This window comes from Megalobrama amblycephala, linkage group LG17 (genome assembly GCF_018812025.1).
Source record: "Megalobrama amblycephala isolate DHTTF-2021 linkage group LG17, ASM1881202v1, whole genome shotgun sequence".
Lineage (NCBI taxonomy): Eukaryota > Metazoa > Chordata > Actinopteri > Cypriniformes > Xenocyprididae > Megalobrama > Megalobrama amblycephala.
The window spans coordinates 2346546-2366565 of record NC_063060.1 but is presented as its reverse complement, the minus strand read 5'-3'; the positions used below and the strand labels follow the sequence as shown (position 1 = coordinate 2366565).

The 20020-nt window shown below is 32.2% G+C and overlaps 1 protein-coding gene across 4 annotated transcripts in view; it reads left to right on the top strand.

The window, feature by feature from the left end:
* atcayb (ATCAY kinesin light chain interacting caytaxin b) overlaps positions 1-20020 on the top strand; it is a 48959-nt gene that overhangs the window by 21977 nt on the left and 6962 nt on the right. For 2 of the 4 annotated variants that reach the window (XM_048163996.1, XM_048163993.1), the window contains exons 4-14: positions 773-893; positions 992-1059; positions 4492-4575; positions 7069-7787; positions 9551-9645; positions 13458-13504; positions 16332-16559; positions 16662-16811; positions 17191-17293; positions 19630-19761; positions 19927-20013. In XM_048163996.1, coding sequence (XP_048019953.1) covers positions 9569-9645; positions 13458-13504; positions 16332-16559; positions 16662-16811; positions 17191-17293; positions 19630-19761; positions 19927-20013 — 824 coding nt within the window. In that variant the 5' untranslated portion in view covers positions 773-893; positions 992-1059; positions 4492-4575; positions 7069-7787; positions 9551-9568. The remainder of the gene's footprint in view (positions 1-772; positions 894-991; positions 1060-4491; positions 4576-7068; positions 7788-9550; positions 9646-13457; positions 13505-16331; positions 16560-16661; positions 16812-17190; positions 17294-19629; positions 19762-19926; positions 20014-20020) is intronic. The other 2 variants (XM_048163994.1, XM_048163995.1) reach the window with 2 other exon arrangements.

Here is a 20020-nt window from a genome sequence, read left to right as displayed (position 1 = left end):
AACTTGGATCAGTGTTGACTAAAAACTATTAAAAATATTTTGTTGTGAAAATAAAATTCATTTGTTAATTATTTTTAAAATTTAAAATTGTTAACTAAAACTATTAAAAATCATTTTAATTAATTGAAATAAATCTGAAATAAAATATAAAAATTTATGAAAAATAATAATTATTTTTACAATTATAAAATTGTTGCTAACTAAAAAAACTATTAAAAATCGTTTTCACTAATTGAAATAAATCTGCAAAAAAATAAATATTTGAATGAAAAATAATTATTATTTAGTTAATTATTTTTAAAATTATAAAATTGTTGACTAAAAACTATAAAAATCTTTTTAGCTAAATTGAAATAGAGCTGAAATAAAATACAAATATTTGAATGAAAAATAATTATTTAGTTGATTATTTTTAAAATTATAAAATTGTTGACTAAAAACTATATAAAATCATTTTAGCTAAATTGAAATAGAGCTGAAATAAAATATAAATATTTGAATGAAAAATTATTTAGTTAATTATTTTTCAAATGAAATTTTAATTCACTAACTGAATTAAAGTACTCAAATTGAAATAAATATAATTTAAAGCAAAATAAAAATATTAAAAATAATAAAAAAAAATGAAATGCAAAGCAACATTAAAAAAAGCTAATAAAAAATTATGAAATAATATATATATAGTAATAGTATATAAATAACTCTATATATCACTGACGTGAAATTGTGAATGTCTTAATATTGGTGTGAGTCTCTTTTGCTTTATTGACAGCAGAACTGATACTACATGAACAAACCCTGATGATCATGATCTCCAGCATGATTTGAGGTCTAAAGAGCATCTTGAGCTTCAGTGGATGAAGAAAATCTGAGCACCTGTATAAAGAGATCACGTCAGTGACACTCATTTACATACATTTAATTAGTGCACATAAATGTCTTTGTACCATAATTTTGTCTTCCAAAACTTTACAACTTTGTTTATTTCCAGGTTTAAATGGGGAGGAAAACAATCCAGATTTTCATTGTGGTCTCAAACTTCTGGACAGAGACATGGAGGTGAGATCTTCATAATCTCACTCTTCAGATTAAGACCCCCGTCTGTTCGCCTGTTCTTAAATTAGACTCCATCTCTCCTGAGCTCAAGACCAATATGGTGTTTCTGAACGACATGTCTATCCGTTTATTTATTTACTAGGATTTCGTATTTGTGGGCATGCGGTTTGTGCACAAAATTAAACTTTTGGCATAATGATAAAATCAAAGTTCTGTTTTATTCTACATTAGGTTGAGATCACATGACTGGCAGCGGGATATACTGACTTTACTGACCCTGACCCTCTACTGACCCTCTTTCTGTTGAAGAATAAATGAATAATGAGTGACACATGCCTGTGAATAGAGTATTTCTAATCTACTGTCATATCAGCAAATGAAAATGACTAGTGCACCTTTAAAAGACATGATGTGCGTCCCAATTTTTGCATACTTGTGCTCTTTTCTATGACGTTTTGTAGTATAAGAGTGTGTTCACACTGAAAATTGCAAAAAGAAAAAGTGCAGTTTAAATACCTTTATGATATACTTAATTAACCTGATTAAAATTGCAAATTAATTGTTGCAGCTTTCCTTAGAGGGGGCGGGGCTTCAGACTCCTTATAAAATAATGCATGCACTACATGCAATGCTGGAGATTACTTACAAATTGTAGTTTGATTTCAAATTACATGACAAAAATTGTAGTTAGTAACGCAGTCCATTACATTGCACATTTAAAGTTAAGATAATGATAGATTACTTTTCACCTAACTCGTTTATCACATTGATTTGAATAGGATTGATTGTACTAGCCCTGTCGCAATAATCAATATATCGACTTATCGCACAATATATGTACATGACCTCAATTATTTTTGGTGATGCAATATATCGCCTGTTATGTCAAAGCCGTAATCCACTGTTCTGATTCAAATATAAACGTCACAGCGCAAAATGGTGCGACTAAAATAGTTTTAACAGCAGATATGGCCTTCATTTGTTCGTATGGACATCTGACTGCTAAGTAAGGTTTGTTTTTACAGCAATAGTGTGCATCCTTACTTTACAGACAAGGGAAAATCTGTAAATCTAAAGTCTCCATAAGTGCCTTTTGTCCATTTGCAAGTGTGCCTTTTTTTCTACTTGTTATTTTGCACTTTTTTTTAATTGTTTATTTACTATTTATTCAAGTTTTTTTATTTAGGATATTTCATTTCTATGGTCTAAAGAATTAAAGGTTATTGTCCAGAGGTGTAAAGAGTACCTGAAAACCATACTTGAGTAAAAGTGCATCGAAAATGACTCCACTACAAGTTACAAGTAACCAACTCCAATACGACTTGAGTAAAAGTCTTAAAGTATGTGATTTTAACAGTACTTAAGTATTTTACTCGTGCTGAATGTAGGCTCAGAGATGTCCTGAGAGACATGCCAGTGAAAATAAGAAACAATTGATTTGTAAGAAATCAAGTTTATTTTCTAAAATCAAAATAAAACTGAACACGTCAATAATGCAATAAATCAAAGTCGACACAACAACCATTTAAGTCTCAGTTGAGCTCAAGTGCACAGAAAGGCCATAAGTAAACCAATATCCTGTCAATATAGCAGATAAATAAAACAATGTTAAGTAAAATGAAATAGTCAAAGTCTGTACATGCTGGTTTGAGCCTCATCACCAGCTGCAGTCATTTCCTCATCTAATAAATCAAACACCTGCGATCAGAAACTACCTGCTAATGCATTCACATTCATTTAAAGTAACCTTGTTGACAAGTTTTGGGTGAGTAAAGGCAAAATGCACAAGATGTAATACCTTCAATGACCTTAGATGGCGATATCGCTTCTTTATAGGAGAAATAAACTGCTGCAGAAAAAGTTAGGTGTCATGAAAAATGTAATCTGTAATTGCATTACTCATCCCAAATGTAGTGGAGTAAAAAGTACATTTACTTGCTCAAAAATGTAGACGAGTAGAGAGTAAAAGTTGCCAATATCTTTCAGTACAACTACAAAGTAGCCAAAAAGATACTTAAGTACAGTAACTAATTACATTTACTTGAGTACTTTACACCTCTGTTATTGTCATTTGTTGCTTTATTATGCTGTTATATTGTGATTATATATTCAGTGGCATAAAATGATCTTAAAATGACAATATTGTTTATTGCAATTATTTCTGGGACAATATATCACACAACAAAAAAAAGTTATCGTATAATATTGATATAAAAATACAAAGAGAAATAAAATATATTCTATTCTTTATCAACAACTTGAAGCTCAACAAATATAACATTAAAAATAGTTTTAATAATAAAAAAACAATCAAAATAAAACACATTTTATTGGTTTACCTGCATGAAATGTGACCATTAACCAAGAGAACAGTGAACTTACACTCTAAAAAATGCTGGGTTAAAAACAACCCAAGTTGGGTTGAAAATGGACAAACCCAGCGGTTGGGTTAAATGTTTGCCCAACCTGCTGGGTAGTTTTATTTAAACCAACTATTGTGTAAAAATTGCTATATGGCTAGCTTAAAATGAACCCAAAATAGTTGGGAAATTAAAAACCAGATGCAATTAGAGGCAACAATAATAGACAAAAGGTGAATGTTTATTAATAAGCTTTAATATTTTATTAATATAAATTTAATAGTTTAATAGTTTATTAATATAAATTTATTAATAAGCAATTTAATAAATGTTTATTGTTTAATAATTATTCATTGAACATTAATAAATGTTCATTTCCAACATACTTTGGGTTAATTTTAATTAAGCAATACAGTAATTTTTAAACAATAGTTGAGTTAAATAAAACTACCCAGCAGGTTGGGCAAACATTTAACCCTACCGCTGGGTTAAAACAACCCAATCGCTGGGTTTGTCCATTTTCAACCCAACTTGGGTTGTTTTTAACCCAGCATTTTTTAGAGTGTAATTGTATTCATTATTATTATTATTATTGACGACTTTTATTATTGACCTAACTTTTTAACTTAAAATCTCAGGAGGAACTTCAAGGAAATAGATTTGACAAAAAAGACCTGCATTGCATGTAAATATGAAATGATGTGAATTTGTGCATTTTAATGTGTTTATAAGTCTTTCAAAGTCTTACTGCCATTATGAGAATAACATGTAATCATGATTATGAGTATTTTAAAACGTAATATAATCTAATTACAAGTACTTAATATTTGGAATCTGATTACGTAATCTAGATTACATGTGATCAGTTACTACCCATCACTGACTACAGATGAGTTAATAGTGTATAAGTACATAATTTGGGACGCAACTTCAGTTTTTGTCAGTATAATTTAACCTCATTTCACACTGATTAGAGGAAAGTAAAGTTTGGCTATTTCTTACCCTACTCTTCTCTATGTGAAGTATAAATATAAAGTTGAAAAACTTTTTTTTTTTTCTCTCTTTCTTTAATCAGTCAAGAAGATGGAGTTGTTCCTGCTCTGCTGCCTGTTGACAGGAACCTCATGGAGGATTATTTAAGCTCCAGCTCCATCTTGTGGTGAGTATAGTGAAGTACAGCACTGAGTCTCTACAGCTGAACATCAGGTTCATCATTCTGAAGAAAACAACATGTAGCAGAAGGGATCTGATGTTGAATTAATTTAGAATTTAGAATTTCACAGCTGGTATATAGTGTGCACTTAAAATACTTCTAGCATTGAGATAAACATTTTGATTTTAAGAATCACTGCATACATTTTATGAACTATGAGAGGCTAAAACACACTAAGAAAGCACTCAGTGCTGAATTCCACATGGCTGCCCGTCCTGAAATGATTGAGAGGATATTAATGGATGTCTTTGAGGTTTCAGGTCAGTGTTTGTCCTGACAGGAAAACCCCAGGCTCCGTCTCTAACAGACAACATCTCTCTAAATTCACTCTCGTCCATTATGAAGTATTCTCAGTGATTGACAAAACCATTTGAGGACCATTTTAAAAAGAGTTTATGATGTTTATGGCTGTATACAATCGACAGACGTTTTCTGAGTCGGTACAGAAGAGCACGTCAAACCCCACAAGCACTTTTAAATTCTGGGTGGATGTGTTTTAATGGCCTTGCAAAGCCTAACCCCAAACCGCTGCATTATTTTAGCCTCAATAATGATCATAATGTTACAAATAATAATAATTATTATTATTATTGTAATATATTATTATTATTTTTTATATTAAATGTTAATGATGATCATTAATTCTAATAAATTATTATTATTATTATAGTTATTTTTTATTAATTGTTATTTTAATTATAATTGTTATATTAATACTACTAATAATTTTATTAATTGTTATTGTTGTTATTTTAATTATATATTTTAAATAGTATATTCTTAGTAGTAATGATAATAATTGTTGTTGTTGTTGTAATTTTTTAATAATAATAATAAATTAAATAATTAATTATTATAATTAATATTATTAATTATTATTAACATTATTGTTTTTAATTATATTATAGTATTAATATTATAGTAATTATTATTGTTGTTAATAATAATAATAAATAATTTTAATAATTGTTATTGTTCTTATTTTAATTATACATTTTAAATATTATATCACTACTTAGTAGTGATGATCATAATAATTATTGTTATCATTATTATTATTATTATTATTAATAATAATAGTAATAATAAATTAAAAATTATTATTATAATTATTATTATTAATTATTATTATTAACATTACTGTTTTATAATTTTATAGTAATTGTCATTTTAATTTTACATTTATTTTATTATCAGTAATGATAATAATTATTATTGTTAATAATAATAATGTTAATAATAATTATTTAAATAATACAATTAATTAAATAAATAATTTTAATAATTGTTATTGTTCTTATTTTAATTATATATTTTAAATATATTCTTAGTAGTGATGATCATAATAATTATTGTTATCATTATTATTATTAATAATAATAATAGTAATAATAAATTAAATAATTATTATTGTAATTATTATTATTAACATTATTATTTCATTATAATATTATAATAACTGTCGTTTTAATTTACATTTATTTTATTATCAGTAATGATAATAATTATTATTGTTAATAATAATAATGTTAATAATAATTATTATTTAAATAATAAAATTAATTAAATAAATAATTTTAATAATTGTTATTGTTCTTATTTTATTTGTATATTTTAAATATTATATTCTTAGTGGTAATGATAATAATAATTATTGTTGTCATTATTATTATTGGTATTATTAATAAATTAAATAATTATTATTGTAATTATGTTATTATTAATTATTATTGTTAACAGCATTGTTTTTTTATATGATAGTAATTGTTATTAATTATATATTTTTATTATTTTATTAATAATATTAATAATAAATAATTGTAATTGTAATTATATTATTATTTATTATTATCATTATTATTTTTAGTTCTAATATTATAATAATTATTATATAAATTTAATTTTAATAATAATTATTGTCATTATAGCTATTATTTTAATATTTACTCTTTTAATTATATTTTATTATTATACAAATTATTATATAAATATTAAATAAATTATAAATTTATTATGATGTTACATTCAAAAAGATTTGGGGGTCCAATGTTAAAATGTATGCAATAAAATATAGGAAAAATGACAAAGACTGACCCTTTTATTTTGCCACTTATTTTGGGAGTGAATTTGCCTTTGTTTTACAGGTTTAAAATAGATGCAATTTATAAATAACTGGTATTAAATTTACCAATGAAATAAAAATAACTGATGCAGTTTTTAAAATACATTTTTTAATATATATATATATATATTTGCTTAACCTCTACTGTTTCCTTTTATTAACTATTATGTAAAGAAACATCGCATGACTAATTTTCTGGCCTATATAGATTGCAAATGTCATATTACATGCACTAAGCACGTACATGCACTTCACAAAGCCTGCGAGTCATGATACACAAGCCTCCTGAGTACTAAACAGATGACATCATCAAACAGACCCCGAGCCAATCAGAGAGCAGCAGGAAATGTGTCTCCACCAATCACAGAGCTCCAGGAGACAGAGGGACGAGCCTCTGTTCACAGACGCAGTCCAGAGCGCCGAGCAGCTGTGAGAGAGAATGACAGGAGGGAGGAATTTACAGAGGAGAGACTGTGTCGTACAGGGATGGAGAGGCTGGGATGCTGTTGCTAGGGAACAGTGAGGAGACGTCCATCTTTTGCAGCTTGTTCCACATAGAGCAAAAGCAGAGGGAAAGCATTTCAATTCATGACGGAGGGAAATAAATGCGTTTCCAGGGAGAGATACAGAAAGAGAACGACGGAAAGAAGGGGCGGAGACTCCAGGTGATGTTACGTAATCTGGACCGGGATTATGTGGTGGTCTTCTGTGAGATTCAGGGATGAATAATAAAATCCTGATAGCTGCACAACGGGAACCTGTATGTCATCAGTTCTGGATAATAATGGCAGTGCAAAGATACTGAGACCTTCTTTCGGGGACTGTCCTGAAATCATCCGCCCGCCCAGGTGTGGCACTGCCAGACGCCCTCTCTTTGTCTGAGGAGAACCACAGACGTCTACACTGAATGACAGAGTTTGATTTGAACATCCTCATCTAAGATAATCACTATGGATGTAATCAAGAGCTGAGAAATCGACAGACCTGAAGGTGAACACAGAGACATCAAAGCCTGCGCAGAAAACTCTCTTCTGTTGTGAGTATTATCTGAGTAAACGGGACATTTAGTGAGAAAAATGTTGATTTTTTCCATGTGGAACTGATTGGATCCTGACAAGTGTTTGTATGTGACAGGTGGTTGGAGGGGAGGGGCTAATTAGATGATGTCAGTGAAAAATAAAAACAAAAGTTACTATATTTTGATGAAATATTACAGATCCATCCATCCGTCTGTACATGTCTGTGTCTGTCTAGATGTAGCATCCATCTTTTTTCATTCATTTGAATTAGTTTTTATTTTTTGTATGTTGTTATTTTAGTACATCAGTTTAAACTTATTGAAAATGAGAAATGTTTTTCTGGCCACTATCTGAAATTAGAGCTGCACGATTCTGGATAAATTGATAATCACGATTCTTTTGTTTGTTTGTTTGTTTGTTTGTTTGTTTTAAATAGAGATCACGATTCTTCCCCAATTCTGAACAGACAACTAAACAAAAAAACGTGTAATTTACTAGAGGTTATGACAGAATGTTAATTGCTAAAGTTGATTTAATATGTTTAATTAATCTGAATGAATTATTTAAAAAAAAAATGGTTTGAGTGAATAATTCAACGACTCACTCGTCGTAAATACTTCACTTGTTTCATTACTGGATAAATCATTGTTTCTGAACGAATCTTTTGAATGATTCAAAGACAAATTAAGTTGATTATGATTTCACTTTTTTAACTTTAGTTAGTGTGTAATGTTGCTGTTTGATCATAAACAACATCTTCAAAGTTACGACGCTCAAAGTTCAATGCAAAGAGAGATATTTTCTTTTAAAGAAATCTCTGTTTAAGGACTACAACAAACGGCTGGTAGGGACTACAACGAGCTTCTTCCTGGGTCAGTGACATCACTAACCCTACAATTTACATAAACCCCGCCCCCAAGAACACACAACAAAGGGGGCGGGGCCATGTCGGGCTGCTTTAGAGAAGAGGAAGAGTTGTTGTAGTAGAGTGTTGTTGTCATGCCGTCATTTTACGCCGGACTGCTTCACAAACGAGGGTCAATTCAACACAAAAGATGAACATGACGGCACATGCTAGTGGATGAGTTGAATCAACTCCACAGCAACTACATCAATTTATCCACTAACCATTCAGAAACGTCTAAAAGTTGTAACTTCTTCCTGAGTCTCTCCATCAGTGTCGACTCCGGTTTGAACAATGTAAGGCTGAACACTTTCCTCATTTTGGCTGCGTGAGATTCTCCAGCTTTGTTGTTGTTGAGCTGTTAAAGCTCCGCCCTCTTCTGGAGAAGCAGCTCATTTGCATTTAAAGGGACACACACAAAAACGGCGTGTTTTTACTCACACCCAAATAGGGGCAAATTTGACAAGCTATAATAAATGATCTGTGGGGGATTTTGAGCTGAAACTTCACAGACACATTCTGGAGACACATTACATATTTTAAAAGGGGCATAATAGGTTGGAAGAGCCAATATATTTTTAAATATATTTCCGATTGTATTCATCTGAAAGAAGATAGTCATATACACCTGGCTTGAGGGTGAGTAAAACACGGGGTAATTTTCATTTTTTGGTGAACTAACCCTTTAAATCATTGAATCTAAATATTTAGCTCAATATCATGTGTCTTCCTCAAATCATGTGTCCTCTTGAGGAGAATGACTTATGCCAATTGCTTATTTAAAAATGTTTTCAATAAGAAATAAGAAATGTATTTTTTTGTCTATATAGCCACTTCTAAATGTGTTAATCTTCTGTAATTGGTTCTGTTGATCAGTGTGATCGGGAGCAGAGGATGGGAACCACTGAAGCCACTTTACGCATGGAGAACATGGAAGTAAAAGATGAGTGGCAGGACGATGATTTCCCACGGTAAGCCCTTCAGCCTGCTGTCTGACTAACCTTCAGCTGCTCTAGAGTGAAAAATGAGCATTGATTTGGTGTCAGTGGCTGGGTTGAGAATAACATACTACCATACTACTCATACTATGCCTGCAGTATGCATACTTGTGCACCGTATATGAATAGATCTATATATTGATCCATATATTGTTCATATTTATAACGATTTTACTACATGCCCCATTAGAGGCATGTATTATCAGAGCAGTCAGAGGTTGCTAATAAGCAGACTAACTCCTCGGCTGACTGTGCACGACGATGTCCATGTAACCCTATGTACATGTATGGTACCCATGGGGCTTGTTATGCATCAGTTATTTTCATCCACAGTGCAGACGTCTTTGATATCTGATCAATAATGTGTGATCAATATTAGACCACAGAGTATGTGGAGCTGAGGGCTGTGCTTGAAGGAGAAATGAAGGTGAATCATGGCATAATCAGTCCAAGTTCACTCTTCAGGTGTGTTTGATGTGATGCATGTGGGTCAATATACTTTACATGATGACATAAAGAGCACAGACCCACCCCTCTTACATCATAATGCATTACCATTTATGGGCAAATATGAGGTCATCTGTGTTGCCATGACAATGAGGGTAGTAAAAGATACAGGGTGGTGAATAATTGATTGTGTGAGTGTGCAACGCTGTGCTAGAGCACATTATCTTATAAAACCGTGCTGAACAAAAGTTTTTTAATTATCATCATGTACTGCATAACATGTTTCTCATATGAACCTTATTATGTTTTAGCATTTATTGATAATTTAAGCTTTTACTCACAGTTTCTGATGAAATTAACCTAATTCATCATGAGATCTTATGATAAATGTCACAGTATTTTGATATACTGATGGTACACTGTAAAAAGAAATGTACTGTCAGGTGAACTAAACACATGCTTCACATGGTAACTGGTTTTGTGCAAGTCAAAAATAATATATAAATAATATCAAATATTTTATTGTATTCCTGTTGCTGAAGCAGTAGAGCATGGCACTAGCAACACCAAGGTCATGGGTTCGATTCCCAAGGAATGCATGAACTGACAAACTGACCTTGAATGCAGTGTAGTCACTTTGAATTAAAACATCTGGCGAATGCATAAATGCAAATGTAAATTTAATCAGTCATTAGATTATGAAAGGTTACTTTAAGGCTCAGATCAGTTCAAATAAATAGTTAAAATAACAACTTTCAGTGTGCTGAAAGATTACCATATTAATGTACTATAATTAAAAGGCATTTCAAACAATGTGCAAAAAATTGTACTTTTTTTATTAGTGTCTTATTAGTGCCCTATCATACACCCGGTGCAATGCGACGCCAGGCACAACACAAGTGTTTTTTGCTAGTTTCTGTTCGACGCAGTTATCATTTTCACGTCCAAGGCGCCTCGTTGTTTAAATAGCAAATGCACTCGCGTCCATCTGTTCACCCATTGGCGTGCTGGTCTGAAAATGAGGTGTGTTCAGGTGCATTGTTGGCGTATTGCTATTGTGAGGCAACTGAAAACAACTGCGCCATTGACCAACAAAAACCTGGTCTAAAGTCAGTGCCGCAGTATTTTTTTCAATTTTATTTATTTTTTTGTTTGTTATTTAAAGGGTGCATTAGTAATATGCGCCTATTAGGCGGGTGCACAATGTGCGTACACTCTGCTTGTTACACACACAGGGACGCACAGCAGCAGAAACATTTATAAATATTAAAAATAAAAGGATTCCTCTTCAGTTTTTCTGCTTGCAAATTCCGCCATGTAAATAGCAAATCTGCCATGGTGCAAGGTCTCCTGGCTTTTAAAGGGAATGGGAGACGAGTCTCTGATTGGTTTCTTGCACATTATGCCCAAAACACACACATGACTCATTAAGAGACTAGGTACAACCCTTTTGGACCATGCACCTGGTGCGGCGACCATTTTTTCCGACATTAAGCTAACAAAAGATGATTCGGACACGCCCTGTGCTCTGCCATGTGCTTCAGACCATGTGCTTAGATCATTAAAATAGGGCCCTAAAACTTACTTTGTGATAATCAGTGTTGGGGAAAGTAACCTTTAAAAGTATGTGTTACAGTCTTATGTTACTCCCTAAAAAAGTAATTGCTTGCATTAGTTACTTTTACGGAAAGCAATGTGTTATGTTACTTTTGCATGACTTTTTCTCACCTGGGCTGGGCTTGCTTGTTTGTTTTTTAATAATAACAAAAATAAGTTGTATTTTTGGCAAATGTAAAAGCCCTTTCACACCTCAAGTGAAATGAATAAGCCTCAAGCCCAAAGTATACTTCGTTTTTTAAGCGTACATGATCGTATGCGCACAGTTGAAGGCACAGCCTTGCAAAGAATACTTTATTTGACTCATGCGCATACACAGGCATTCAACGCATGCGCAGTTTTAAGTAATCGCTTGCCACGAGTTACCCATGTAAACATCTTTGTATTCTTTCATGCTAGAGTTGTACAGATGAGGGTACTTTTTCTAACCACTTTGCACAATCTCTCGTCTATGTAGGCCTCCATTGTCGCTGTAGCTTGCATGTGTTCCTGTCTGTTCTGTTTATGCAGTTTTTCATCGACTACCTAATCAACGGCCCACATGGTTGCCACCTTGTGGATAAAGTAATTACTGCAAAAAAATTAAATGCGCATGTGCGACCCGCGCATTTAATTAGCACATGCGGTTACAAAAATCTGGCGGTGTGTGTACAGTGATGAAATTCGAGTCACGCGCACTGTACGCTGACCCTCCCGTACGTGTAAAAAGTGAAGTCGAAGTGGATCATCGAAGCTCAGCAGCAAAGACATTGGTTATTAAAGTGAGAGTACATATCTAAATATAGTAGTTTATAAAGTATATTTGTATAATTTAACATATTGAATTATTGCAGGTTTGCAAATTAAATCATGAGTTTGCATTTCACTGTTTTTATTCATATTGAGGAATACTGTTTTTGTGCAAGTGAGACAAGTAAATGCTTGCTCACACTACCCCATACTGGTGATAATCGTTTACACAGATATCAGTGCAGAAGACCCTCATTATTTCTCCTGCCGCACTCTCTTATTAAACAGCACGTCCCTGACACTGCACAGACTGCTGGGTAATTACACACTGTGTGTGTTTGTTCAAAGAGCCGTGTTGGGTTTAGTTTGTCAGCTAGACTACCACCCGTTCCATTCCGGGATGCACAAACACTCCTGAACAAAATGCCATGAGTGATGGGATAAATGTTGCCTTTGCTCCTGGTGAAACACATTGTTTCGAAACCGCTATTGTTTGTCGTTCGACACAGATGTGCATTCTGGATCATTTATGTGTGCGGTTTACCAGTGACCTTTGTGAGAGCTGAAACCAACTTTAAATAATGATCATGATCATGAGGTTGTAGTTTGTGGTCAAATAAATATAATTGTCACAGGGAATTGAGGATGCATTACTTTTTTTCAGTTGACTAATAAGCATCCACTTAAAAACACCCAGAACACCCTCATCACCACCTTAATAATAATAATAATAATAATAATAATACATTTTATTCATAATGCAGCTTTCTTATACCCAAAACACTAAAATGCAGAAAAAATGCAATACTGTTACATACAATTCACAATAAAAAATAAATAGAGAAAACATTAAATAACTGAACATCCAATTATCATTGATGTTCACTTGTGTCATTACTGTGAATTTAAGAAGTGCCTCTATAAATGACAGAAGAAATGTGTGTATTTTGGTGTTGTGGTTGAATTTATAATGTCTCTGGGTTCATTCACAGGCCTCTTCCTGAAGATGGTGATTTAGATGGACTCACTGACAACACTTGTAAGTTCTCTAAATGCATCTCAGTGCATCTGATCCTTGTGTTTTTCACTGCGGAAACTGTATTGAAATGTTTATGAAAACACTGATGATCCACAGAATTTATTAGATGAGATTAGATGAAGATGAGACTAGGTCAAGTTGAAAGCTGAACCGTGTTCTTGGGCTGTTTTTTTCTGTTTTTTAATGTTTTGGGGGATATAAAATCAGAATTACGAGTTATAGTCAGAATCACGAGTTATAAAGTCAGAATTGTGTGATATAAAGTCAGAATTGCGAGTAATAAAGTTAGAATCACAAGTTATAAAGTCAGAATTGTGTGATAAAAAGTCAGAATTGTGTGATATAAAGTCAGAATTGTGTGATTAAAAAGTCAGAATTGTGTGATATAAAGTCAGAATTGCAAGTTATATAGTCAGAATCACGAGTTATAAAGTCAGAATTGTGTGATATAAAGTCAGAATTGCGAGTAATAAAGTCAGAATCACAAGTTATAAAGTCAGAATTGTGTGATAAAAAGTCAGAATTGTGTGATATAAAGTCAGAATTGTGTGATATAAAGTCAGAATTGCAAGTTATATAGTCAGAATCACGAGTTATAAAGTCAGAATTGTGTGATATAAAGTCAGAATTGCGAGTAATAAAGTCAGAATCACAAGTTATAAAGTCAGAATTGTGTGATATAAAGTCAGAATTGCATGTTATAAAGTCGGAATTGAGAGATATAAAGTCAGAATTGTGAGATATAAAGTCAGAATTGCATGTTATAAAGTCAGAATTGAGAGATATAAAGTCAGAATTGCATGTTATAAAGTCAGAATTGAGAGATATAAAGTCAGAATTGCGTGATATAAAGTCAGAATTGAGAGATATAAAGTCAGAATTGCGTGATATAAAGTCAGAATTGCGTGATATAAAGTCAGAACTGCATGTTATAAAGTCAGAATTGCGAGATATAAAGTCAGAATTGCGTGATATAAAGTCAGAACTGCATGTTATAAAGTCAGAATTGCGTGATATAAAGTCAGAACTGCATGTTATAAAGTCAGAATTGCGAGATATAAAGTCAGAATTGCGTGATATAAAGTCAGAACTGCATGTTATAAAGTCAGAATTGCGTGATATAAAGTCAGAACTGCATGTTATAAAGTCAGAATTGCGAGATATAAAGTCAGAATTGCGAGTAATAAAGTCAGAATTATAAAGTCAGAACTGTGTGATAAAAAGTCATTATTGCGAGTAATAAAGTCAGAATTGTGAGATAAAAATGTGCTGCATCGTCACGAAAATTTAAGCCTTTCCTATTTAAATATTCAAGAATTGTGTGATAAAAAGTCAGAATTGCAAGTTATATAGTCAGAATCACGAGTTATAAAGTCAGAATTGTGTGATATAAAGTCAGAATTGCGAGTAATAAAGTCAGAATCACAAGTTATAAAGTCAGAATTGTGTGATATAAAGTCAGAATTGCATGTTATAAAGTCAGAATTGAGAGATATAAAGTCAGAATTGCGTGATATAAAGTCAGAACTGCATGTTATAAAGTCAGAATTGCGAGATATAAAGTCAGAATTGCGTGATATAAAGTCAGAACTGCATGTTATAAAGTCAGAATTGCGTGATATAAAGTCAGAACTGCATGTTATAAAGTCAGAATTGCGAGATATAAAGTCAGAATTGCGAGTAATAAAGTCAGAATTATAAAGTCAGAACTGTGTGATAAAAGTCATTATTGCGAGTAATAAAGTCAGAATTGTGAGATAAAAATGTGCTGCATCGTCACGAAAATTTAAGCCTTTCCTATTTAAATATTCAAGAATTGTGTGATAAAAAGTCAGAATTGCGAGTAATAAAGTCAGAATCACAAGTTATAAAGTCAGAATTGTGTGATATAAAGTCAGAATTGCGAGTAATAAAGTCAGAATCACAAGTTATAAAGTCAGAATTGTGTGATATAAAGTCAGAATTGCATGTTATAAAGTCAGAATTGCGAGATATAAAGTCAGAATTGCGTGATATAAAGTCAGAACTGCATGTTATAAAGTCAGAATTGCGAGATATAAAGTCAGAATTGCGTGATATAAAGTCAGAACTGCATGTTATAAAGTCAGAATTGCGTGATATAAAGTCAGAACTGCATGTTATAAAGTCAGAATTGCGAGATATAAAGTCAGAATTGCGAGTAATAAAGTCAGAATTATAAAGTCAGAACTGTGTGATAAAAAGTCATTATTGCGAGTAATAAAGTCAGAATTGTGAGATAAAAATGTGCTGCATCGTCACGAAAATTTAAGCCTTTCCTATTTAAATATTCAAGTGCAAGAAGACATGAAAGAGAACTCAATTAATTATTCACTGTGTGGGAAAGACAGCGCGCGAATACTGAATTGAGTTCTTTTTCACATCTTCTTGCACTTGAACAGATATTCAAACAAAATTGTTAAAATGCCCGTCTTGGCAAATAATGTCTTGAGTGAACGTAAACAGTTGAGAAAGAAAACGCATGTGTAACAGTATATTGAATCCGTGCATTAGCTCTTAAAGTGACAGCAGCCTAATATTCCTGCTGCTGTCTGTGTTTTAAACAACAAAAGACAAAGAAAAATCACTCACTGTTCTAGACTGAATTACTTTTGCAACTTTAATGAGAATTAATCTCATTATTTATTTTTGAAAAATAATCAAAAAATTTTTTGGTTTTTCTCACCTGCCATTGACAGGTGTGTCAAAAAAGTTAGTTTTAGGCCCTGTATATACATGAGAAACATTATCTGGAGTTTCTTTTAGATGTCTGACAGCTTCTTTCGTAACTGTTCAATTTTCTCTGCAGCTCATCATGCCGCTCTCACGGCTGATCATGTGGAATCTGTCCGACAAAAGCGCCGCACACTGGTCGCTCCGGATATTAACCTGTCGCTGGACAAAAGTGAAGGTTCAGTCCTTTCTGACGACTTCCTGGAAACACCAGACGACCTGGACATAAACGTGGACGACATGGACACGCCAGATGATGACTCTCTCGGGTCCATCAACAATGGCACCGAGCTGGAATGGGAAGGTCAGTCAGTTTGCCAAATCAAATGCAAATAACTTCTCAGATGTTGCTCTTTTATGACTCAGGAGACTTTTTGTCATAGTCAGAAGCTCTTGTTTTTTCCAGATGACACTCCAGTGGCCAGTGCGAAGGGTCCGGGTGGTGGTGATGGGGACGGCACGGGTCATCTGTGGAGGACGGTGATCATCGGCGATCAGGAACACAGGATAGACATGCAGGTGATCAGGCCGTACCTGCGCGTCGTCACGCATGGAGGTCAGTCTTCATGAACTTCACATTCATCTGAACATATAGGGTAAAACTACACTGTTTAAGGAAATAGACATACTAAATGACAAATATTTCTTGTTTCTTGTTGCAAATAGCAAGCGAACTTAAGGGAAAGATGCACAATTGGGGGGGGGGGAGGTATTTGTGATTTTTCTGGTTAAAAATTGCGATTTAAATGCACCAAAATACTAATAATTTTATTTTACTGAAAACTGCAGTTAGAAAGGTCTAAATCTTGAGATTAAATTTTTGACCTGTTTTATTAAAAAGACCTTATAGTGACAGGTATTTTGGTGCAAGGCCATTTTACACATACTATTAAACTTGACTTTCAATAGTCCAACAACACTCTTATATTCCACAGGTTACTACGGTGAAGGACTGAACGCTATTATCGTTTTTGCTGCGTGTTACCTGCCCGACAGCGGCTGTGCCGACTACAATTACATCATGGAGAACCTCTTCCTGTAAGACACAAACACACATTTTAGTCAGTGCAATTTATTTTTATAGATAAACACAAACTAACTTTTGGGTTTATGGAAAGAAGTGCTTTCAAATCGATTAATCGCAATTAATCGCATTTGCATCTAACGTAAAAGCTTGTATAATATATACATACAGTATACACACACACACACACACACACACACACACACACTTGCGAACGTTTGTGTTAGATGTGATTAATCGCGATTAATCGATTGGACAGAACTAATATATACATACACACAAACTTTTATGTTAGGTGCGATTAATTGCAATTAATCGATTTGACAGCACTTATATATATTTAAAAACTTTTAAGTTTGATGTGATTAATCACAATTAATGAATTTGGCAGCACTACTAAATACACACACAAACTTTTATATTAGATGCGATTGATTGCAATTAATTGATTTGACAGCACTAATATATACATACACACAAACTTTTGTTAGATGCGATTAATTACAATTAATCGATTTGACAGCACTTATATATATAAACATACACAAAAACTTTTATGTTAGGTGCGATTAATTGCAATTAATCGATTTGACAGAACTTATATATACATATACACAAACTTTTGTTAGATCCAATTAATCTATTTGTCAGCACTTATATATATAAACATGCACACAAACTTTTATGTTAGGTGCGATTAATTGCAATTAATCAATTTGACAGCACTTATATATATAAACATACACACAAACTTTTATGTTAGGTGCGATTAATTGCAATTAATCAATTTGACAGAACTTATATATACATATACACAAACTTTTGTTAGATCCAATTATTCGCAATTAATGAATTTGACAGCACTAATATATACATACACACAAACTTTTGTTAGATGCAATTAATTGCAATTAATTGATTTGACAGCACTAATATATACATACACACAAACTTTTGTTAGATGCGATTAATTACAATTAATCGATTTGCCAGCACATATATATTTACAAACTGTTATGTTAGATGCGATTAATTGCAATTAATCGATTTGACAGCACTTATATATATAAACATACACACAAACTTTTGTTAGACGCGATTAATTGCAATTAATTGATTTGACAGCACTAATATATACATACACAAACTTTTGTTAGATGCGATTAATTACAATTAATCGATTTGACAGCACTTATATATATAAACATACACACAAACTTTTATGTTAGGTGCGATTAATTGCAATTAATCGATTTGACAGAACTTATATATACATATACACAAACTTTTGTAAGATCCAATTAATCGATTTGACAGCACTTATATATATAAACATACACACAAACTTTTATGTTAGGTGCGATTAATTGCAATTAATCAATTTGACAGAACTTATATATACATATACACAAACTTTTGTTAGATCCAATTAATCTCAATTAATGAATTTGACAGAACTAATACACACAAACTTTTGTTAGATGCGATTAATTGCAATTAATTGATTTGACAGCACTAATATATACATACACACAAACTTTTGTTAGATGCGATTAATTACAATTAATCAATTTGACAGCACATATATATTTACAAACTGTTATGTTAGATGCGATTAATTGCAATTAATCGATTTGACAGAACTTATATATACATACACACAAACTTTTGTTAGATCCAATTAATCGATTTGACAGCACTTATATATATAAACATACACACAAACTTTTATGTTAGGTGCGATTAATTGCAATTAATCGATTTGACAGCACTTATATATATAAACATACACACAAACTTTTATGTTAGGTGCGATTAATTGCAATTAATTGATTTGACAGCACTAATATGTACATACACACAAACTTTTGTTAGATGCGATTAATTACAATTAATCGATTTGACAGCACTTATATATATAAACATACACACAAACTTTTATGTTAGGTGCGATTAATTGCAATTAATCGATTTGACAGCACTTATATATATAAACATACACACAAACTTTTATGTTAGGTGCGATTAATTGCAATTAATCGATTTGACAGCACTTATATATATAAACATACACACAAACTTTTATGTTAGGTGCGATTAATTGCAATTAATCGATTTGACAGAACTTATATATACATATACACAAACTTTTGTTAGATCCAATTAATCGCAATTAATGAATTTGACAGAACTAATACACACAAACTTTTGTTAGATGCGATTAATTGCAATTAATCGATTTGACAGCACTTATGTATATACATACACACAACTTTCAGTTTCCTCCAAATCTCTAATACGCATATTTTCTGGAATTTAATCTGAATGCTTTATTTTATTATCTCTGCAGGTACGTGATCAGTAGTTTGGAGCTGCTGGTAGCTGAAGACTACATGATCATCTATCTGAACGGAGCCACGCCACGCAGGAGAATGCCAGGCATCAGCTGGCTCAAGAGATGCTACCAGATGATAGAAAGACGGTACTCACAGATCATATATGCATGAATAACATTGATACTTAAGCTGAGACAAAGCTGAAAACATTGCTGAGAACCCATATTACGAATAACCCTTGAAAAAGGTAAGGGAGGGAGTTCACATTACTTCTTTAAGTGTCATAATTTTCTGTTTCTTTATTCATCCAGGTTAAGAAAGAATCTCAAATGTCTGATCATTGCGCATCCCTCCTGGTTCATCCGTACAGTTCTGGCCATCTCACGGCCCTTTATCAGGTAAAAA